This window comes from Carettochelys insculpta, chromosome 20 (assembly GCF_033958435.1).
Source record: "Carettochelys insculpta isolate YL-2023 chromosome 20, ASM3395843v1, whole genome shotgun sequence".
In the NCBI taxonomy this organism is placed as follows: Eukaryota; Metazoa; Chordata; order Testudines; family Carettochelyidae; genus Carettochelys; species Carettochelys insculpta.
In genome coordinates this window covers 17,612,927-17,636,000 of record NC_134156.1, presented here as the reverse complement: position 1 = coordinate 17,636,000, position 23,074 = coordinate 17,612,927, and the positions used below count along the sequence as shown (strand labels likewise).

The 23,074-nt window shown below is 43.3% G+C and overlaps 2 protein-coding genes, 1 long non-coding RNA gene and 1 other non-coding gene across 11 annotated transcripts in view; 2 read left to right on the top strand and 2 right to left on the bottom strand.

Annotated features, from left to right (window-relative positions):
- The window catches only part of TEX2 (testis expressed 2), a 148,945-nt gene extending 146,758 nt beyond the window's left edge, over positions 1-2,187 (top strand). For all 6 annotated transcript variants that reach the window (XM_075014286.1, XM_075014288.1, XM_075014285.1 and 3 more), the window contains one exon: positions 156-2,187. In XM_075014286.1, the coding sequence (XP_074870387.1) occupies positions 156-278 (123 nt within the window). In that variant the 3' untranslated portion in view covers positions 279-2,187. The remainder of the gene's footprint in view (positions 1-155) is intronic.
- On the bottom strand, positions 1,720-7,140 carry LOC142023417 (uncharacterized). The gene is made up of 3 exons (XR_012648229.1): positions 7,057-7,140; positions 5,997-6,739; positions 1,720-1,792 (listed from the first exon to the last, which is right to left on the bottom strand). It is a non-coding gene; the product is annotated as an uncharacterized LOC142023417 (long non-coding RNA).
- LOC142023755 (small nucleolar RNA SNORD104) lies at positions 6,859-6,923 on the bottom strand. The gene has a single exon (XR_012648301.1). It is a non-coding gene; the product is annotated as a small nucleolar RNA SNORD104 (small nucleolar RNA).
- A 2,328-nt stretch (positions 7,141-9,468) lies between the features above and the next one.
- ERN1 (endoplasmic reticulum to nucleus signaling 1) overlaps positions 9,469-23,074 on the top strand; it is a 67,957-nt gene continuing 54,351 nt past the window's right edge. Inside the window, exon 1 of one of the 3 annotated variants that reach the window (XM_075014719.1) lies at positions 9,469-9,711. In XM_075014719.1, the coding sequence (XP_074870820.1) occupies positions 9,613-9,711 (99 nt within the window). In that variant the 5' untranslated portion in view covers positions 9,469-9,612. The remainder of the gene's footprint in view (positions 9,712-23,074) is intronic. The other 2 variants (XM_075014715.1, XM_075014714.1) reach the window with 2 other exon arrangements.

Sequence of the window (23,074 nt, the reverse complement as noted above, 5' to 3'; positions counted from 1 at the left end):
TAGTTAGGCACTGCCGAGTTTGCATATAGAAACTGCATCAAACTGTCCAAATGAATTTTAAGTGTGTTCATTTTTGAATTTATGCTAATCAGAAATCCAAAAATGGTATAATGTGCATTCAGCAAGTTACATTTAACTTTGCCTTCGTTTTGCAGAAAATTTTTGTCATGCCAAACATGGATGATATTTATATTCCTCTAATGCACTCAGCCATGGACCCCCGCTCATCTATGTGCCCTTCAAAAGATTCAGTCACAGAGGCTGTTGATCAACCATGAAATGTGAAGACTTTGCAGTTTACAGTATTAAGAAATTTATTTTCATGGTTTTTTAAACTGTGCGGTAGTTTTGTCCTTAACTTGTGCCACACCTTTTTAAAGAGGACTGCCTATAACCATTTCTTTGCGCTCAACTTGCCTGATTATTGTTCCTGTTTACTGCAATTACATGAAGTTGCATTCCATTTATAAGTTGATTTATTTTGTAATGGCTGCTGTCAGAATTTTAACTGAGGCTAAGATGACCTGTTATGAAGAGAAAAAATCTAACTGTAATAGATCAAAGGGGCTTGATGACACAAATTGTGGTCAGTTTGTGTTCATACATCGTGCTAGTGCATTGAAGGATGGCTCTTTTGCAGCAAATAAACTGTATGCCAAATTCTCTTTCAGGAACAAGTGTACATAATTGGAACACTATTTTTTGCTCTCAGGCAGTTGGAGGTGTAGAATGAACTGTTCTATGTTCTTTCACTTCTGCAGTCAATAGCTTGTGTCAAGCAATTGAAATAGGAAATGCTTTCAGGAGAAAAGACTGTAAATTGGATGTATAGGTAATATTGTGAATCCATTTATGAGGGGTATACATAGTAACTTATTTTTTTCATATACAGTTAGTGCTTTTTTGGGAAGCAAGTAGCCATAAAACACACACTCACGAATATCAGTGAAGGTGGGAATTGGTGGGGTTATTTTGATTAAGAAAGCATTAGGCAAAGCCATGAGACCAAACCATAGCAAGCCTGCCTCATAGTGAGGTACAGTCCTCATGGTTTATGGTTCATTCTGAATGTTTAAAGATATGAGCACACATGAAAACCTCTTAAAAACTGCACAAAAGGTGTCTCTAAAATAGTTAAATGAATGGTGAGTCTCATAGGAGTTTGTTGCTGTCTTTTCCTGTGACACCAGTGTTTACATGCAGAACATGGGACTAAATTCTGACCTGTTACAGCTGTGCATCCTGAGGGACTTCAAATCACATGATGTAGGTGAGGATTTGTAGCTGTAACAGAATGCAGATTTTGACACCTGTGTGTTTTTTTTTGTTTTGTATATTATCTAGGAATTCAAGCATTTGAGAGTGTTCAGCCTGATCACAAACTAGGTTATGACAGATCTGAGGACTATTTCAGCTAAAAGATAGCCAAAACCATGATGAAAAATACCCTGCCTTTTTGTTTCTATCTTGTGTGGAGATTCAAGATTAAATGTATGCATTAAATCAATAACTGTTTGAACACTACATATCTGATATTTAACATGACTTTTTTCAGTGTTGCCAACGGCTCATGTGTTTGTCAGAATGCTTTAGTTTACAAAGGTGAATTTAGTGTCTCCCCTCTTAAATAGCATAACTTGCTTTTTTTTTCTTTTGAAAAGTAAATTTTTAAGAACTTTTTGTATATTGTGTTCAGTACGATTTGTTAATCAAAATTACCTTGTGTAGCTTTTGATGATTTACCATCTCTAAATGAAGCTATCATAGTGAAAAATTTTAAACAGCACCTTGCCTGAAACATAATAGAGAAAATTAGCATTTAATATATTTAAAAATTAAGTCTATATTTGAACACCTATTTTTGGTTACTTTAATTGCAATATTAGCAGGTTATATTTGTTACCTAAACACCTGTGACCATTCGTTTGTGTATACTGTTCTTGTAGTGCGTTCATTACTATGTAGGCATTATTTGCCTTTCATTAAGTCTGCATGTCTTGTACACAGGTCTTTTATATGATTTATTTCTATGTGCAATACCTAAATTATAAGTCAAAGGACCAGATGCACTAATGAGTAAAGCTGTCCAATTTATTACACAGTTGTCATATTGCACTTCCTAATCAAACTGTGGGGAACTACAATTGGCTTGCTTTGTCTTCTGAAATAAATTTGTCCCGTGTCAGATACATTATGTAGCCTGAGTTTTTTTCTGCATAAGTTTGTTTGGCCAGTAGTTTTGAGTTTTATGCAAGACGCACGTTTTCAATACATGTATTTGGCAAGCTATTCATCTTGTTACCCCTCTTACAGCTTCTCCAGTTCCTTTTAATATGTCTGAGCTGCACTATGAATCTATAGCATGGTTCAGTAACTCCACTGGCACACAGGAAGGGAGCTCAGCCCTGCCTTCCTCCCCCATGCAGCCGGGAGCTTGCTCAAAGCCATGTCACCAGTGGATGAACAGACAACCAGCTAATGCTACCAACTACCACCTAAACAGTGAGGTTTTGCATCTTTCTTTATTAACAAAACTGTTGTAAATAGGACTATTAGTGACATTAAAAAAGTATCACTAGCACTCAGACTGTATAAAGAGGTCAAAAGGTCAAATTTCGGCACTCCACCTCAGGAGGATTGCTGATCCTTTGTCTATAGAGACTGATCCCTTTTAGGGTAGCGGATTTAAAAAATATAAGCTTCTGACTTTGGGGGAAAAAAAGTTGCAAAATCCATAGGTTTGAGTTCTATACAGTTGTAGAAGATAAATGGCTTCACTTAGCTGCAGTAGAATGTTTGTTTATGTTAAGGTATGCAAAACGGAGAGGAAGTAGTCAGTTTAAAAGGATGTATAGCTAAATATTCTTCAGATGAGGTAAGTGATATAAATTGTTTTAAACCACAACCCTGACGGTAATTCCATATTTGGACACTTAAGCATCCATACAGGTTGTACACAGATTGTGTAGGCCACAACTATCAGCCAGCACATGTTGCATATGTAGCCCACAATGGTGAACACTGAAAATTGCTGCTTTAAGATTTTTTACATACTTTCTCTAGCAATAGTCTCAAGGAGCATTAGTCTGTATCTTCACAAAATAATAAATGGAGTTCTGAAGTACCTTAAAGACCAGGGGTCTGCAACCCTGAGGCTCTTTAAGGACTTCTTCGTGGCTCTCAACCCTGTAACTGCAAAGTAAGCACCCTTCTCATAAATGATGAACGTCCTGCAGTAAATATGCATTGCCTTACAAATCACTGTGTGTATGCTGTTCTTAAAATAGGGGTTACAAAAAGTATGGTTTGATATCATTAAGAACCATCTTACATTCACGTGCATTGTGACTGAGTTTTTTTACTGAATTTAAAAAAAAAACAACTGCTCTTGCTATTCTGCTTGCTGACCCATTAAAGACTAACAATATTATGTATTAACTGATGAGCTCTCATCTGGGTTATTCTCCAGATCTGAAGAAGTGGATCTGTTCCACAAACGATCACCACCTCATAATGTTAAAGTGCTACAGGACTACATTTTTTGTTTGTTCTAGCAATCTTTGCTTTAAATAAGGAGAGGTTCTGATGTAAATGTTGGACACAAGCTATTCCTTTATAAGGAGCATTGAAATTAATCTGTGATGGTATGATTTAGGTAAGGGTGAGGAACATCTGGCCCATAGCTTCCCTTCATCCAGCCCATGAGGCTTGGAGCATCCTCACACATCCATTCTCTACCACCACCATAGGGTGAGCCGATGTGAGGGCAAGGGGAACAGTGCCCCCCAGAAGTTAATCCTGACCTGGTAAGGCCTCAGCCTCGCCACCACTTCCTCCAGTGGGCCTGAAGCTTCAGGAAGGTGGGGAGAATTTCTCCCTGCTTCTCAGTTGGGGGTCACATCCGTAAGTTTTTTTTAGCACATTTGTGGCCCCTTAATCCAAAAAGTTCCCCACCCCAATTTATATAATACTTAGTCCTGCAATACATGCAGGAAACCGTACTAGATTTCTCAATGTCCCTTCCAGTCCTGATGGATTGTGGGCAATTGGGTGTACTTGATTGTTGTCATGTTTCTACTGGAAAAATGTAACTGATAATTTTTGTTTAAACATTGGCTTTAGTATGTTCCAAGCAGAACTTCATTTCACCCAAGCACATAGCAAACCTTGACAGTATACTACTTGCAGGAGCTAGGCCACTCTCATGTGGTAGGTAGGAAATCTTCATTTTACAAGTCACAGAGAGGTAGCCACATTAGTCTGTATTCTAACAAAACAAAATTATTTTGTTTTATTTTACAAGACAGTATGCCTTATCAGCATTGGACAGATTCTGGTCTTTAAGTGCTAAGGGTGGTGGCCACCTAGCTATTCTGAAAGATACCTTATAACTGCCAAAGGGGGGGGAAAAATCTGACAATCACTGGCTTCTAGTCAAGGCATGTGGTTCAAATGCTGTTTATACAACTTTGTATTTCCTTTGCTAGATCTTCATGGAAGGAAAGCATTAATAAAGCCAAACATGGGTAAAACCCAGAGATGGAAAGTAAGTAGAAATACTTAGTTACACTACTCAAGTATATTTTTTCAGTATTTGTACAGTAAACCCTTGATTTCATGGACTAATGAGGGGGAGGGATGTCTGCTATTCCTGTAAATCCATTAAATGAGGTTTTGCTCCCCTTGTCCCTCCCCCCACCCCTTACCAAAAAAAATGGACACGCACCAGAGCCACTGCACACCATTTGGTTGGGACCCCATCCTGTGTGGCCTGGAGGAGCTGCTGTCAGAGCTGACACATGCTCCTCCCACCAAGGGTGGGGCATGTACACAAGTGCCAGTCTGCATGTGTACATGGCCCACACTGGTGGAGGGATCACATGGTGTCTGTAGCAGAGGAAATGGTGGTTCCTCCAAGGCGCACAGCATGGTCTTTTTGGGGGGAGGGAGAGGGAATGATTTTACAGACCCCAGTAGACTTTGGGAACAATGGAGGGGAGAGGTAGCTCCTGAATGTGAAAGGGTACTGTGGTGATTTTGAAATTTCTTTTGGACACCGATGTAGGGCTCACAGGGGGCCATAAACTGACTGTTGCAAACATGATCGTGGGATGCGTTAACAGGAGTGCTGAGAGCAAGACAATAAGTAATTCTTCTGCTCTTTTCTGTACTAAGCCTCAGCTGCAGTACTGTGTCCAGTCCTGGTCACGTTTTAGGAGGGATGTGGAGAAGGTCCAAAGAAGAGCAACTAAAATGATTAAAAGTCTAGAAAATGTGATCTATGAGGGAAGAAAGAAAAAACTGTGTGTGTTTAGTTTGGAAAAGAGAAGGCTGAGAGGGGACATAAGTTTTCACATACCTAAAAGGGCATTACAAAGGAGGAGATAAATTATTTTCCTCAGCCTCTAAAGATTGGACAAGAAACAATGGGCTTAAATGGCAACAAGGGAGGTTTAGGTTGGACATTAGGAAATATTTCCTGTCAGGGTGATTAAGTACTGGAATAAATTGCCTACAGTGGTTGTACAATCTATTATTGGAGAACAGGTTGCCTAAATATCCAACAGGGATAACAGAAGGACCTCGAGGTCATTTAGGAGTCATCTAGTTCTAGATGTACACGCACACTTTGTGTATATAATATGAAAAAAATGGTTTCCTGTGATAACTCAGGTGTGGCCAACCATAGATTACCACTGGACAGCTACTTTGTTTACTTCTGGATACTTGAATACAATTAAACTACAACATTTGTATTGTCACTTACATTTTTTTCAAAGTAGTAGTACTTCTACTTGACTTTTTCAGATTTTCTTCCACTACTGGAAAAAAGCCCATGACGCAAAGCAACAAAAGAACTGAGACAACCCCACGGGTCCATGGGAAATGAATGTTTCCCCTTTTTCACCCTGCCTGCCTAGCATTTATTTGAGTAGATGCTACACCACTGCATCATCATGACTGAAGTTTAAGCTCTCCCTTTTCTTCACACTTACCTCTGCCAGCTAGAACTGGAGAGCTCTGCAGGGGTTTTAAGGCTTAGTGTTTGCCTTATTTTTATTGCTCATGTAAATTCTAACGGAGTAAGTGAAGGCATACCCTCCAGTAGACAAATGCAGGGTAGCACCCTCCAAACACTCAGTGCCATTGTGTCCACAATCCTGTTTGACCAAAGCTTCTGTCCTGAGCCAAACCTGCAGTAAAAGAGGGTATAAAACAGAAGTTTGGGCAGTACAGTGTTCTTCCCCCTGCATAAGGCAAAGATGTGTAAACCATTGGCTTCATATAATAGAGTGGTATGTAAGGAGGGAGCCTTCATTCCTAACCTCGCGGAGCACCCCTCCGCTGCAGTGCCAGCATTCTAGGGTCAAGCTCTGTAAAGCCCCTCCCCGCCCGCTTTGTTTGCAGAGCTGTTCAGTACCCAAGCACAGGGCCCGGTCTGAGGCACTTTCATTCCCTCCGGGGAGGGCTTCCGTTGAATCAGGGTCTTCAAGGAAGAGTTCAGCCTGGCCATGACACTCGCCTGGCTACTTGGCAGTAGGAAAACGCCTCCGTTTTTCAGCTGAGCAGCGCCCCTTACGCACAAGCTGTTCCTCTTGCACTGTGTAGCCAGGCAGCCACACGCGGCCCCTCCACCGCCATTTTTTCTACTTTTATTCATACCGCCCCCAGAGGGGCAGCGGCCGCGCACTCCGTACAGGGCAGGAACTCTTCAGGTCCCGGACCGCTCCCGAAGTGCCTACAAGGAAAAGCAGCCCGGTCAGGTTCCCGGCCCGACACGCGCGTGGGGTCGGCCGGCGGCTGCGCATGAAGCGGGACGCCGCGGCCCGCTCGGGCCTGAGGGACCCGCCGCCGGTGGCTCAGACTCGGTTTCGCTTCATCCGCGTCAGAAGTCTAACACGTGTAAAGAGAATCATCCCGGCAGCCGGCGCGGGTAGGACAGCCGCTCCCCCCCCGCCCCAGCTCCGCCAGAGCGTACAGCCCAGCCCCCAGCCACCCTCGCAGAGCACAGACACTGCCCCCAACGGATGCGGCCGGACCTCCTGCAGCGCTCACCTCCCGCGCTGAACCGGACCTTCAACCCTGACCAGAAAGAAAACAAAGGCTGAGAGCGCCGCCTCAGCGTTATTTATAGTTCAGGCCGCACAACAGGCACCGCCCCCTCTCGCCAGCAGCCAATCTAATGTAAGTCCCAGGACGCACGAGTTTGACGCCAGCAGCTGGTTCTCGCGTAGTCTAGCTAGCGAGGAGGGGCGATCACGATGACGCGGGGGTGGGGGTGTTACAGTGGGTCGGAGCGGGGGAGGAGCGTTCTAGCCGATCCGTATCCAGCTGGCGCGAGCTGTACGCCACCGAACTAACGCTTCTGCCTCTGCGTACAACGAGGCGAGGTCAGGGGGATTGAATGTAGCTGAGCCTGTGGCTGTACCCGGCTGGGGCAAGCCTCGTTGAGTCAGTATCCCCATGCGGGACCAGATTAACCCACGCCAAATGCGGTGATCGTTGCTCTCACCCCCCCCCCCCCCAAACCTTTAGCAGAGGCATTTACCCTTCCTGTCTTCGCTTACCTGGTGCAAGCCAGTTCTGAGCGGTGAGAAATACATTTTAACAGACATGAGTTTCAGGATTATGATGGCTAAATGAGATGCATAAATCCCAAATATTGAGCTGCACAGCACTATACTGACAAATCAGAATTCTGCTTCCTTGATAAATGATATTCTTCCAAGAGTTTTCTCTTTTTCCTTATTTCCTGTGAAATCAACCCATATATAGTATCAGTTACCATTATATGTTTTCTATCCTATATGGGGTATAGCCCTTTTTGTGTATTATTTCTGTCTTATTACAAAAAGTAATTTTCATTTTCTTATCCACAGTCACCCAGCCTCATTGAATTAGCTGTGATATAACACTCCCTTCTCTGTATTCCTATTTTCTTTCTTTTTCTTCCACTTAGTGCATCTGACAAAGTGAGTTGTAACTCAGAAAACTTATGCCATAATAAAAGTAACAGAGAGGAAGCCGTGCTAGTCTATACACTATCAAAACAAAAAGCAGTCAAGTAGCACTTTAAAGACTAGCAAAATAGTTTATTAGGTGAGCTTTCGCGGGACAGACCCACTTCTTCAGACTGGTGTTAGTGTTTAAGGTCCTACTGGAATCCTTGTTTTTGCTGAAAGAGATTAATATGACTACCTCTCTGAAACCTATGCACCAATGGAAATGTAGATGTCTAACTACTCATTTGTACACGCAATTGTAATGGCACACACTAATGAACATGTTCAGTTGGGCTGCCCGTACTAACAATATGGCCATGCAGAGCAATATAGACTTTACTTTTTAAATACTTATGCCTAAGAGCCCACATCCAAAACATTTTGCTTTGCAGGAGTAACTGATCAGTGTCAAGTGTTGAAGCCCTGCTGTGTTTTGTGGCCTGTACCCTAGAAAGTATTGAAACTTGCAGTGTGATCCACTACACTCCCTCCCACACATACACAAAGACCACATCAAATAAGAGCACTGAGGTGAGCTAGATACAGGGACTAAAGTAACTTAAAATTTCTTAAGGTGCTGCCCTGTTGCCACCTGGATCCCTGCTTGGTTTTAAATAGTTTTCTGCCTGCTTTTGCAAGAGCTCAGCCAGCAATTGTGGGAGCTGCACAGCAGGGCACAGCCACTTGATTTCACTTCTGCATAGATAGAGCTAAAATAGGCATATATGTCACTGCCCACAGGCGGAACTCAAAAACCTGGGACCTCTGGAACTTAGTGCAGGAGCCTCTACAACATGAGCTGAAGTCCAGCTGTCTCTCAGCTTAGGCTGCAGAAGACACTTATTCATTCCTTGGTCCTGCCAAGAGGGCAGGAGACTGGAGTCGGTGCCCTCCTGAGGTCCCTTCCAGTTCTTTGAGCTTTGTAGCTCCCTATTTCTATTATCTGTGAAGTGGACTGGGCACCACTACCTGGGACAGTTAACCACACATAGGTGTGGGGGTTACATACAGTCCCAGCGGGGTAGCTGCTTAGTGGGTAGCTTCACAAATAACAAGCAGTCCCGCAGCACCTTAAAGACTAACAGCTTGATTGGTTCATGAGCTTTTGTGGGTAAAACCCACCCCTTCAGATGAGCAGCCAGGGTCTGCGCAGCCGGCAGAGCGGTACCTACACCGGGGATGTGAGCTCGGTGCATTCTGCACTAGCCAGTCGCTGAGATCTGCCAGGCTTTGGCCGAGAGGGCAGTAGGTGCACCCTGGCGCCCAGCTCCTGCGGTCTCTCTGCGGCGGGTCAGAGCGAGTCACCTCGTTAAGCTCAGCAACCAAACTGCTGCGCAGGTAGGGGTCGGTCGGGGGCCGAGCCGCGCCTGTCCCCGTGCCGGGAGGGAGCGGTGCAGCCTCGGCCTACAGGCCCGTCCTGGCTCAGCCGGCGGAATGGCCCCTGTGCGGCCCTGGCGGCCGGCCCGCTCCACCTCCTCCGCCGGTCTCGCCGCGGGTGACGTCGGTGGCCTTGCCCGGCCCGGCTCGGCTCCGCCCCGCCGAGCTGCGGGGGCCCGGACACGCTGCACCGCGGCGCAGCCAGGAGCCGCCGAGCCCCCGGCGCAGAGCCATGGAGCGGGGCGGTCGCCCCCCGCAGCGGGTCCTGCTTTGCCGCTGCCTCCTCCGCCTGGGCGCCTTGCTGCTGCTGCTGCTGCTGCCGGGGCCCGGGGTAAGTGAGCGGCAGGTCCAGGCTCAGCCTGTCCTGCGGCCGGCGGCCCACAGAGAGGGGAGCCCCGTGTCAGTCGGGCTGCGAGCGGGGCCGCGGGGTCCCCCCGATTTCTCAGGGCTGGGGGGGGCGCAGTGAGTGGGGCTTGCCCCTGGCACCCGCACCATTATCCCCAGGGCTGAGGTGGGCGAGTTACCCCAGTCACCCCCCCTGCCCTGGGAGAGGGGGCGGGAACCCCTCCCTGGCGGGGCCGCGTAGCCTCCTCCCCACTTCAGAGAGCCCTGGCCCACCGGGTCTGTGGTACCCACTGGCTGGTGACTGAGGAGCTGTCTCTTCCCTGACTCTAGGCTAGTGGCTCAGCCCCTGGTCTCTGGCTCCAGCGCAGATGAGTATAAAAGTGAGATGTGGGGAGCTGGGCCCCCTCGGGTTGTATGTGTGTGAGACAGAGAATTGCTGTAGGTCTCTGGAGACACTGAAGGTGGGGTGCTCCCGTCAGGCCTGGGTGAGGGACAGAACTTTGGGGCAATACCTCACACTTGAGTGCTGTCTTGGTCAGTGTGAGCAGAGAGGGGCATTGCTCCCCCACATCCCAGAAGGGTATTGTGTGAAGGGAGCTGCACGGAGAGGTGCTGCTCCCTTAACTGAGAGCATATGGGGGTTTTGTAAGCGGAGGGCAGGGGAGCTGCCACAGGGTGCCTTTGGCGAGGGTTTGTCAAGAGGTTACTGCAACTTATGGCTATGATCTGAAGAAGTGGGTCTGTCCCACATAAGCTCATCACCTAATAAATTATTTTGTTAGTCTTTTAAGTGCTACTGGATTGCTTTGTTTTGACAACTTACCTAGATCATGTCTGCCAAGTCAGACAGCTGCCTGCTTCTGCATAACAATAATAATAATGGCAATAACTTTTGTATATCTTGATAAAGCTATTTATTTGCCTTTTTAAATGTGATGGTGTGGTCATTATTTTCTCCCCATGAATGCCCAGTGACTATGTATGCACATGCATGTAGATGTCATTCTCTGTTTCACTTCTGTCTTAAACATGCAGCTGTGTGCACATGTGCTATCTTCCATGGTTACTTATAATACTATATTTAAGTATGTGTTGCGTAGATATCTTTTTTTTTCCCAAAACCAAAAATAGAATGACCTCGGCATTGAGCAGATGGGTGCTGGTCAAAGAAGCATGAACAAAACTAAGGATGGACAAAATAATATAGACAAGTCAGCTTGAAAGATCTGATAAAACATCATGGCTCAGTGCCTTCCCTTTTTTGTTACATGCTGTTGCCCCTCCTTCAGCTTTAGATTTGTTTAGCTGGTAAGAAGGCAAGGACTCTGATCTGAAGAGCTTACAGTCTGCAAAACGCCTAAATGCTCTTGATGCTGAAGATAATAATGATTAGGTGTCTCTTACACAACTTAGCCAGTTTGCCACATTCCCACTTGGCAGCATCTCTGCTGTTTTACTTCCTTGCTCTCTTGACCAAAAATTGTCAGTCATGTTAAATTTGCATGTGGTGACTTTGTGAGGTGAACAAATAATTATTGGGGCTCTGATTCAGAATTTGAAACTTGGTCTTCAGGGGTGAAAAGCAAGTGAAACGTGCATTGTCATAAAGTAATTAGGTTGTGCATGTGTGTGCTCCTGGCAATATCATTGGGCATCAAGAGGCTTTGGGAAATAATGTAGCCATGGACTCACCAAGACAGTTTATTTAACAAGTGAATTCTTTTTGCACAGAAATTTAATCTGGCAATTAGCTTTTGATACAGAAACAGATTGTTTGCTTTTAAAAATGTGTATATATAGGTGAAATAGCCATTCTTTAAAAATCCCATTCCTCAGAAAGACCCTCTATTTTGTGACCTCTGTGGATATAGCGATCGTTAAAGGGCCAGCTGGCATGCTGTTCTTGGTATTTTGAGCTATACCTGAATCTAGGAGAGGTACATTTTAAGGTTATGCTTTTTAAGCAAGTATAATGGATTGCTTGTTGTTCATGAGAGAATTCTGATTTGATAGATGGGGGTTATAGTTCAGGTTAGCAAAGCTGGAAGCTTTCCTTGTCCCTTCACAGGTCCGCTCCCGTATTAAAAAGTAAACATGCTTAACAGTGGAACTCTAAAGTGTTTGGTCCTGTTGCTCAGTTAGGAAAAGTGCACACATTGAAAGCTGAAGATAAACTACCTTAAAAATGTTTATGTAGTGGTAATACCTTAGACTACCAAAACCTTTAATTTACCTTTGGGAATTTAGGATGATTTTTGTGTTCTTAATGCAATACAAACTACGTATACTTTCATATTGCCTTTAAAAAAGGACACGGCTCTCCACTTATATTGGTTACTTCTTTTATTCTTCTCAATCTGGACAGTTTATCTAAACTGGTGAGTTTAATTGCTTACTTAACATCCTCCACCCCTCACACTGCCCCACCTTCAGTTCATGTATTTGATTTGTCAGTTTTTATTGCAATTTTTTTTTGACCTCTGTACTATGTATGTGGGTCTGGACTGGAAATCTATATATCTGAAGAACTGGGTCTGTCCCACGAAAGCTCATCACCTAATAAATCATTCTTTTAGTCTTTTAAGTGCTACATGTCTGCTGTTTTGTTTTGTTAGAATACAAACTAACACAGGTACCTCTCTGTTACTATTCAATGTTGCTGTTCATTTTGGAGCCCTACAGAGAAAAGTTTTAAATAGTCTATCAATGTCCACTATGTTGTAATGTTGAAAAAATAAGATTAATAGTATGTTTTGTAAAATTCTCACTGTGCCACCAATATCAGAAAAAATCTGTATCTTGCGCCTGGCATCAGAGGTGCAGGAGCAATTTGTTTAGCAAGGTTTTGAGAGCCATTGAAGTAAATTATAAACCCTATATGTGATGAAAAATATTTCACCTATGCCCTGGCAGTTTTGTCAATGAAACCTGGTCCAAACACACTACATGAGCAAACCTCAGTTAAATGCATATTGCATGGTAATTTGCCTGTCTGGAATACCGATCCTATTCAGAGTCCATTGAAATCAAAAGGCACTGTATGAGCAAATAGTTAGTTTGCTTATGAGGATCACAGTTCAGGATCGGGACCATAGTTAACATGAGTGGGTTTTTTTTCTCTAGATGTTTATAACTCAAGTTTAATAAGTCTTTCCATTCTAAAACTTGGCTTGTATGATATTGTCCAGGGACATTCCTTTATTTGTTTTTAGGAAAAGATATTAGTCACAGTTAGGATTATTATTCTTTACAGAAGGAGATACAAGTCATTCTCAACAGCAATTGTCCAAGGTCACTGGCACAGCTGAGACTAGAATCCAGGTTTTCTGAGTCCCAATGTACAGCACTAGTCACTAGACCACTTTAATACACCTTAGTTACAGTTAGGATTACTGATGTTAGGCTTTTCCCTCTACTTTCCCTCTTCTTTGCCCCACCCTAAAAGTAGGTTGGACTGTAAAGGTTTTATTCAAAATCAACCATTACTTTAATGTTAAAATAGTCATATTAACACTAAGAAATCACTAGACATCAGTACAAAACGCTTGTCTATATTTCATCTGTTCTGTAATGGCTCTGAGAAGGAACTTCCAGAGTGTTAGGTAAATATGACTTTAAAAATGTTTCATAGATACAGGTCCCATCCATTGGGAATGTATAATGTACATACATATTACACACCCGCCCACCCGCCCATCTACATTAAAAGTAAAAGCCCAGTTATTCAGATTTTGAATAACTGGCACATTTAGTTGACAGACATGCCCAGCTGGGCCTGGGACAGGGGCCGGTTGCTGCAGGGCCAGCTGCCCACTGCCCGAACCAGGGGGTAGAACACACTAGCTGCTGGTTCCAGCTCTACTAACCGTCACATTTTAGTGTCTGGCATCCCTGGCTCCTGGGGATGCTGGACAATACATCTTTTACTGTATTAAAGTTACAAAGTCAAGCACTCTAAAGTTAAAAAATGGCAAAATTATTGTTGCTTGAGCAGCATTCATTTAGCTACCTTATGCACATGTATTACGATACAGTATTTGATTATATAATCCTACATTATTTTTCCCACAGGACCCCTGCCTCATTCTGTGCACAGGACAGACTGCTCTGAGAATGAATCAGGTTATGTATGAGACTGCTGTCTGCAGGACCCCTGTACCATTTATTACAGAAGTTTGAAAAACCAGAAATGCCATTCTGTGAATATCCATATCAGTCATCAAGGGAATTGTAACCGTTAGGTCTGTCACACAGACCCCTGCCACTTGAGATAACAGACTGATAGTATTATTATTATTATTTATTATTTAATTAAATACTAATAGAAGTAGGTAGTTACAAGTGATACACAGTCAAGCTGGAAGGACATATCATGGTGTCCCTAGGGATTCTTTCTGGGTCTGTTTTTGTTTAGTATCTTCATCAGTGATTTAGATAATGTCACAGAGAGTACACTTTTGAAGTTGTAGATGGTACCAAGCTGTGAAAGGCTGCAAGTGCTTTGGAGGATAGCTTTTTAAAATTCAAAATGGTCTCAACAAACTGGAGAAATGATCTGCAGTAAATAGGATGAAACTCGATGAGGACAAGTGCGACATTCCAGTTAAGAAGGACACGTACACATACAAAATGGGAAATGACTGCCTGGGAAGGAGTGCTTCAGAAAGGAATCTGGGGAGGAGGAAAGGGGGATCATAGTGGATCATAAGCTACTTGAGAATCAACAGTGTAAGACCGTTGCAGAAAAAGCAAACGTCAAGGGTGGGTCTACACTAGGAAGTAACTGCAAAGTTAGACACTACTTTGAAGTAGCCAGCAGAGAGTCTACACACATTTTCCCTTACTTCAAAATTAATTTCGAAGTAGGGAGCCCAACTTTGAAGTCCTTACTACATTCCCGGGAATGGAGCAGTGTCCTACTACGAAGTTTAACTTCAAAGGAGGGTGTGTGTAGACGCTCAGCTTTGAAGTTGCTTACTTCAAAGTTGTACTTCGAAGAAAGCAACTTCAAAATTATTTTTGCAGTGTAGACACAGCCCAAGAGTTTTTGTAAGCAAGGCATGGGAAGTAAGTCTTCCCCTCTACTTCAAGTTGATTAGGTCTCAGCTGGAGTATTGTTGCCAGTTCTGGGCATTACATATCATGAAATATGTGGGCAAATTGGAGACTGTCCAGAGAAGAGTAAGAAAAATTATTAAAGGTCTTTTAAAGCATGACCTATGAGGGAAGATTGAAAAATTTGGGTTTAGTTAGGCTGGAGAAGAGAAGAGTGAGTGGGGATGTAATTGTACAAGTACATAAAAGGTAGTTACAAAGAGGAGGAAAAATTGTTCTCCTTACTCTCTGAGGATTGGACAAGAAGCAATGGTCTTAAATTGTATACAGGGCAGTTTAAGGTTGGACATTAGGAGAAACTTCCTAATATCCTTGGGGGTTAAGCACTGGAAAAAATTTCCTAGGGAGGCTCTGGATTCTCCATCTGGAGACTTTCAAGAACGGATTACACACTTTCCAGGGATGGTCTGGGTAATTCTTAGTCTTACCAGTCAGTGCAGGGGCTGGACTAGATGACCGCTTGAGGTTCCTGGCAATCTTACGATTCTGTGATGTGGACCTGTAGTGGAGGGAGTGAGCCCCTTTGGCACTGGGTTTCACAGATATCTGCTGACAGCAGAGGACTAATGATACTTGGGGAACTTGGGTTCCACTCCATGCTCTGGAGGGGATCATGCTCTTGTTTAGCATAGATTTTCCTGCCCACTCACCTCAAGCATTACTCCTTCTGCCTGGTCCCCTCCAACCAGTCCTGTCTCTTTCTCACCCCTTGCTCCTTGTCCCAGTTTGTTCACGGTGCAAATCCCAGTCTCTCTGTCTCAGGCTTGTAATCCTAATTGTTTTGCCTGTGCTACTTTCACGCCTCTGGAATACCCATCCCAATCTCTTCCTCACACCCAGGTGCAGACTTCTTGATCAGTTTTCCAAGTCTGTGGGTCCCTCAGCTCTGTCTGCTTTCCTAACCAGCATCCTATACCTCAACTCCTCATCCAATTTGTCCCTCTCCTCTCCTGGTCTCCAGTCAAACCCTGCGTTCTCTATTCCACTGTCTCCCAGTTCCAATTTCCCACCCCAGGTTCCTTGGCCAATCTTGATATTCTCTCCCCCCACTCTCACCATCAAAGCCTCGTTCCAGTCCCTTTGACTAGCCAGCCCAAATATTTTCCCTGCAACAAAGCTTCCTGTCAGATCTGTCCCCCCTCCATCTTTCCGCCACCCCACTGGTTCTCCTTCCCAGTCCCCGTGCCTTGCTAAGTTCCATTCCCACCTCTACCAGCTCCCTGCCCCCTCCATGTTCAACCAGTCCTAGTCTCCTCTCCAGCACTGACTACAATTAATATAGTTAACCAGAAGAACTCACTTTAGTAAGAAATGCATATGAAAATGGCCAACTGCCATGTAATGTGTGTATCACTATAATGTTGAAGTAAGATGTGAAAAACATGCAAATCTGGAAAATACAAATCACCCAAACTACCAGAGAAACCTAGATGAACATATTCATTAAAAAGAGAAAATAATGGAGATATTTTGTTGTACAAAATTATCAGCCTTAATTTCCCAGCCTTTGTCATTTTGTATAATAGCATTGCTGTTGTTTGTAGTTAATGTTATAGATTAGCGATGGGCAATCTAGGTTAGGCTCCATCTCAGCGGGCTGCAAGATTGCTATAACCAACACAGACTACCGGGACAGGGCAGTTTTACTAACGACACTTGTGTACCTAGAATTTGAAGGGTGTACCAACTGAACCGTAGTAGCACTTGGACCGGATGCAGAGAAGGTGCATGCCTCTCACAGTCAGCGTTGCATGCACCTCTCTTCACAGCCTTTTGCGTTACGTGTGTTTCACTTTGTAATAATGATGCGGGTGGGGCTATAAGACTGAAAACCAGCAGACTCTGACAACTGTGCACGTAGGCAATAGTAAACAAAATGTTTCATGGACCATACATAGAGCCCCGATTGCCCACCACTGTTACAGATTTCTATTTATTTTTCCTAGTATTTTAATATGCCCATGCTCATTATTTAGGTGATTCAGTGAGCATTTCTTGGAATTACCTAAGCAATAAATGGAAGGACATTATGATGCAAAGTGAAGAATACAATAGCGTTATCTGTAAATAGACATCAGTGGAACCACTGTAAATATTATAGAGCACTGAAATATTAACGTTGGAATTTGAAAGAAAGTGTTGTGGCAAACTGTGTAGAAAAATATAAGAGAAACCTACTTAATTTAACCCTTTCTTTGTGATTAGTTCTGTAGCAGAACATCCTGAATTTTGCCTGTTTCCTTTTGAAGATCGTGAAGCTCAGAAATAGCAACCTGTTATTAAGGATGAAATGGATGTTGAGAACACTGGTATGCTATATACTGTGGGCTGAGTTTTAGTGCTCTCTAATAATATACATAAGGTGCAAAACATACAATATGTTCTAGAAACAGGGAAACCGTAGGCTTTCTCAGATGTTTTCTGCTGAAGCATTCTTTCTGTCATCAGGCAGTATTAATTAAGTTGCCAAATGTTCAGGAAAACTGTCAGACCCAGTTAAGACTTAATGAAAACATACACTTCTTTAAGGTTTATCTTGAAAACATAAGCATGTGTGGTTTGAGTTACCGATACATTTGATAACTCATTGTAATATTTGCTGTGTTTGTATTCCTTTAGGAGAATGCTAAGAAATTGCATGTACATTGATTCAAGCTGATGACTGTGACTTAGTACACAGATGGTCATATGTATCACGCTGTTGTTCTGCTCTTCCTGGCTCCAGTGTTCTTGTGAATATTTAAGCCAGTTCTGTGCCTCAGAGGGGCCTCAGTCCATTGGCTTTCCTAGGGGTTGATGAGTTCAACACCTCACAGAATTTGACCTAGAGAGATGAAAGAATCCTGTAAGAATTTATGTATAGGGCAATACCCCACCCATTCCTGGAAACAAAAGTAAAACATGATGTTTACGGGCTTGTTCCTGTCAGAAACATACACGCAATTACAAAGACTCGCTAGTGCTTAGACACTTGAGTGATGGGCACTCTAGAAATAACTGGCAGAGAGTTGGGTGTTTTGTTTTGGGAGTTGTGGGGTTTTGTTGTTTCATTTTGGTTTGGTTTTTTTGGGTCAGCTTTCCTTTAAGCATTAACGTAATTACTAAGACTGCACAGTACTCCATTTCTCAAAATATATTTTAGTGGCTGGTTTTATTATGCACAGTGAATCTCAGCCTGTAGCCAGCAATGTCGTTAGAGCATTAGCTTTATTACTGGCTGACAAAATCAGTACTGTGAGATACGTGAGGAATATGCTGAATGCTTCCAGTATTGAAGATGCTCATTTTTAAAAATTTTTCATTTTGCCTGCACCTTGTCTCCTGGACCACCAGTTATATTTCTTTTCTTCACTGTGGGTAGAGTCCTGGATGCTGCTCCCACAGAAGTCAGCAAGAATAGACTTAGAACAGTGATGGGCAACCAAGAAGAGTCAATGGCCACATGATTTGGCTCATGGCTCAGTGGTTTCCCCCTGTGGCCAATGGACTTCCTGTCTGCTCCTCTCTCCCAGCCCCTTGGAAGCTCCACAAGTTCACTGATTGTGGAGGAGCAGGAAGCGTGTGTGAGAGGTGCATGGGAAAAGAGGGGAGACATAAGGTCCATAGGCTGCAGGTGGAGCCCCAGGGGCTGTGTGTGGCCTGTAGGCCACAGGTTGCCCACCATTGTTTAGATTCCATGTTTGCTGTAGTAGCTCCAAATAGGAATATACAATTTTAGCCTGCATTCCGGAGAAGCAGTGAGTATTGGATGATCAAGAAATGCAGGACTGGGTCTTTTATACTTTCAACAGTTTTGTATCAGTCCTTTATGCCAGATTGTAGCTGAGAAGTTGTAAACGTTTATTTAAACCTGGAAGAAGTATTTGTTATCCCACCAAAAATTTCAAGTTGAATTGACTGTAACCACGCTTATCACTTCCAAAAACTTTATTTTAAGAAGAAAAAATAGGAGTCACTTAGGAATTTTCTCTTGTAAAAGCCCACTAGGTCAAGCACCAATCACTCTCCTTTGACTAGGGTACTCCAACAGAATGAGATGAGTAAGGGGAATTGTTTTCTGGACCCTGTGATAAGTAGATCTAAGCTACATTGATTTGAGTTATGCTAATAGATCAATGGTTCTCAACCAGGGGTATGTGTACCCTTGGGGGGGGCACTCAGAGCTCTTCCGAAGGGTACATTAACTCTGTCTTTCTCAACCTTTTTTAGGAATAAAAAATTTGAACTTATTTTATGTTCATCTGATTTTTTTATTTATCCTTTTTGCACAGGCATAGGAAATTTCTTCTCACCAATGATTAAGTTGTTTAAACACATATGTTGCTATGGTAGAAAACATTTTTTCTGAGTCTGAAAATTATAGGTACTGAGGGTACTTTATAAAAAAAAAAAAAAAAAAGTTGAGAAACACTGGCTTAGATCACCCTATTCTTGTACTGTAGACCTGCCCTTGCTGGTAACACATGCACTGAGATTTGTTTACTAACAAACTGTGAGTTGTTTTTATGGAAGCAACAGGTGGGAGGCTCAAGGCAGGAGGTGGGAAAGAGTTGGGGTTGGAGTGAGGAGACGTTCAGGGCAGGGGATGGGCAATGCAGGGGATGAGGTGGGATTCAGGGCATGGGATGTGGGTATAGGAGTCAGGGCTGTGGGTTAGGAGGAAGGGGAGCTCAGGGCATGGAGTGAAGGTGGCTGCTGGCTTCTCCCTGCAGCAATTGCAAGTGGGAAGGGACCTCATATCCCACCTTCCAGATTGTCCCTAAGGCTGGCTTGAGGGGGCAGGGTGCACTCTGTCTGCTGCTTCTCCCTAGGCCAGCCCAGGGTGGGAGGGAGACCAGGCTGGGCAGAGGCTCCCCAGGGCAGCAGGAACCACCGGGTATGGTGGCTGGCAACACCCAGAGCCCTGCCCCTAGCTGGCCACTCTGTTCCCGGTGTGACTGTTCCCCCTAACTCCTGTGCTCATTCAATGTCCCTACTACCGGACCTTCCCTTTCCAGTTTATTAGAAACAGTTGAATTTCAGACACTTCCTATTACCCTGGAAAAACCAAAAACCAACCTTGCTTTAAGTTATGATAAAAGGAAGCTGCATACCAAATTTTGTGGTCCTAGCTCTTACCATGTAGGGGGAGTTCTTGAACAAATGGATTCACTGACAGACAGACACACCTTTCTAAAATCTATAGTAAAATGTCAGGTAACACCATTATTGCCCTTTTTTTAGTTTGTATTTAAAGAAACAATTTTTTGTTTAGAATCCCAGAAGGAGTGATGTAGTTTCTTAATGTTCTGAATCTTTTGTGTAACTTTACCACTGGGATGGAAATTCACAGTGAGTAAGGTGCTATGTTGCTGATAAAAATTCATAATCGGTTCTAAGGAAGGTGGTTTTTGAAGGAAGGACCCAAACTAAACATTTCACACATTCTGCATAATCTTTTCTGCTATTCACTAAAGAGGTGTCTATCTTCTATCAAGAAGATCTATCTTCTTGCACTGTTAATTCATCATCCTGTAATATCTCTCTAGCAATAGTTGTATTACGTCTCCTTGGACAACGATTATAGTACGACATGAGAACTCACACTGAAGTATAGCTGCTTAGGCCCCAGAGGAGAAATGAGCACTGAGGGAGCAGACCCCTGTACTTGGAGCTTGTCTTAGGACTGGAGACTTAGGCTGTGTCTACACAGGCACATATCTTCAAAATAGCCATATTTCGAAGCTTACTAATGACACGCGGAAATGAGTATTCAGCGCCTCGTTAGCATTAGGACGCTTCCGGCCGCAGTGCTTCGAAAGCGCCACTTTCGAAAGCGCGTGGCTTGGCGTGGCTACACAGGGCTCCTTTTCGAAAGGACCTGCACCTTTCAAAATCCCCTTATTCCGATCAGTAATCGGGATAAGGGGATTTCGAAAGGTGCGGGGTCTTTTCGAAAAGGACTCCTGTATAGCTATGTGGAGCCGTGTGCTTTCTAAAGTGGCGCTTTTGAAGCGCCGCGGCCGGAAGTGTCCTAATGCTAATGAGGCGCTGAATATTCAATTCAGAGCCTCATTAGTAATCTTCGAAATGGCCATTAGCATGGCTATTTCGAAGATTTGTGCCTGTGTAGACACACCCTTACTGTTTTTTTTTTTTTGTGATGGAGCATGGAACGATTGAGGTTAAACTTGTCTAAAGTTTAGGTTTTGTAAATGCAAGCTTCAACAAGACCTGGTGCTAATGGAAATATTTTCACTGGGCATTTAAAAAATTCAGTTGAGCAGGTTTTGAAAAATAAACATTCCTGTTCAGTGTTTGCAACTGAGACCCTGCAACTTTTGGGTCATTCTTAGTAGACCTACAAATATGAGTGAACCTGGCTTGTCTGTTTTCATAGTCCAATGGGAAGTGCAAAATCCAAGTAAACAACACGGATAATGAAAAACTGGTTTTAGATATTTATGGATGTTAATTTTACAATAAATCTAATTCATATTTACATATATGCCATGAAGGAATTTATTAGAACAACCAGTTTCTGTTGTTTTCTTACTAAGCACCTATCAATGCCTCCAGATGATTGTGCGGTTGTTTGTTAAGGCATATTTTGTGATGTGGGATTCCTGGATTCTTTTTTACTTCCTAGCTCACAGACCTCTGTAACTTGCAACAGGTCAATCAGTTTGAAAGTTTTAGCTAGAAAATACCATGTCTTGAGTGATTAAAATGAATTAGAGATGTTGAATGGTTAAGAGTTGAGTATGCTTCTGGATTTTTAACCTGTTAGTAGGTAAAACAAATAGGGCATCAGAAATTGAGGAACACTGACAAGTGTATCAAGCTTAAAATAGTAGACTGAGCTTCAGGGTTCAGCACACAACTTCCGGATTGCACCCTTATTATCTATGGTGGCTGCTGCAGCCCATACAATGCAGAACCACACGAACACACTTTTGGTGGTTTGATATAAACAGAGGGTGCTGCTACGCTTATGGGAAAGTTGAAGCGCTGGTGGTCGATCATCTGGAATTCAATCTAGCATTCCTGGTGGGGACATGCTAAATCAAACTATCATGGCACCACTGTCAACCCTGGTACTCCTGGCAGTCATGAGGAGTAAGGGAAGTCAACAGGAAACTTTCTCAGGTGGACTTGGCCAGAGAGTCCTCAAACATCTGAAGATGATGGATTGAGAATGAAGGAAGCCTGAAGAAAAAATCAGGGAGCAACTGATGATAGAACCAGGCAATAGGAGTTGGAGAGAGCAAAGCGTAAGAGGCATCATTGTTACAAAGTCACTTGGTTGAAGGGAAGAGATACATACCTACATACAGTGTACTCTGTAGGCTGAGCCCTTGGGCAGCAACCTAGGAGAGATTTGGGTGCTGCCCAGCCAATTGGCAGAGCACCCACAGCTGACAGCATGTGTTTCTGTAGGTGGGCCACATGCCTCAGTGCAAATAACAACATTTATTCTGCACGTGGAAATATTAGTGGGAACTTTGTATGGGACCGCACTCTGCTGTCTCTTACACCAATGCAACTTCTTAATTGGTTTCAACCTCCTGGGTGTCAGTAGAAATTGGAGTCCTGAAAGTAAGTTGTTTGGTACAGGAGTATTCTGTGTCGGCTTTGGAACTTGAATATTATCTTTTTCAAAATATTAGTCCCAGTTTGAGTTCTGAATGCCAGGAGTGACTGCCATCATAGTTGTGTAATGTTTGTGCTATGAGCCTAGCTACAGCAGAGTAAGTCCATTAAAGTATCTGGCACATGTTGCTTCTTGATCTCTTATTGATAGTGGGCCATTTGAAGAGCAGCCTGTTTGGTGTGTCGGGGTGGAGATTAGCTAATTGTATTCAGCAGCTTTGGAAATAGTTTATTTTGTGTGGCTTGATTGGCAGAGTAAAAGTGTACCATACTAGTATCAGAAAAGGCTGTAGAGTCATTGGTTTCTTCTCCATGTTTTCTCAAGCTCATTGCTTTATTTATTTTGAAAATATTTAAAAATTAGTAGACCATACAATCTTAGAATATAAGCTTGTTCTGAGTGAAAACCTGCTTCAACATTATTTCAATGGTTGTTTAATTTAGTGTTTATGAAAGGATTAGATTGACAGCCACACAGTTTAAAACACCCACCTACTTCACTGAAACTTGAGTGAGAGATGGGACCCCTGCTTACCCCTGTCTTTGAACCAGAAGGCTATGCCAAATTTCTTACCTGGACTACAAAGGAAATGACTGTGTGG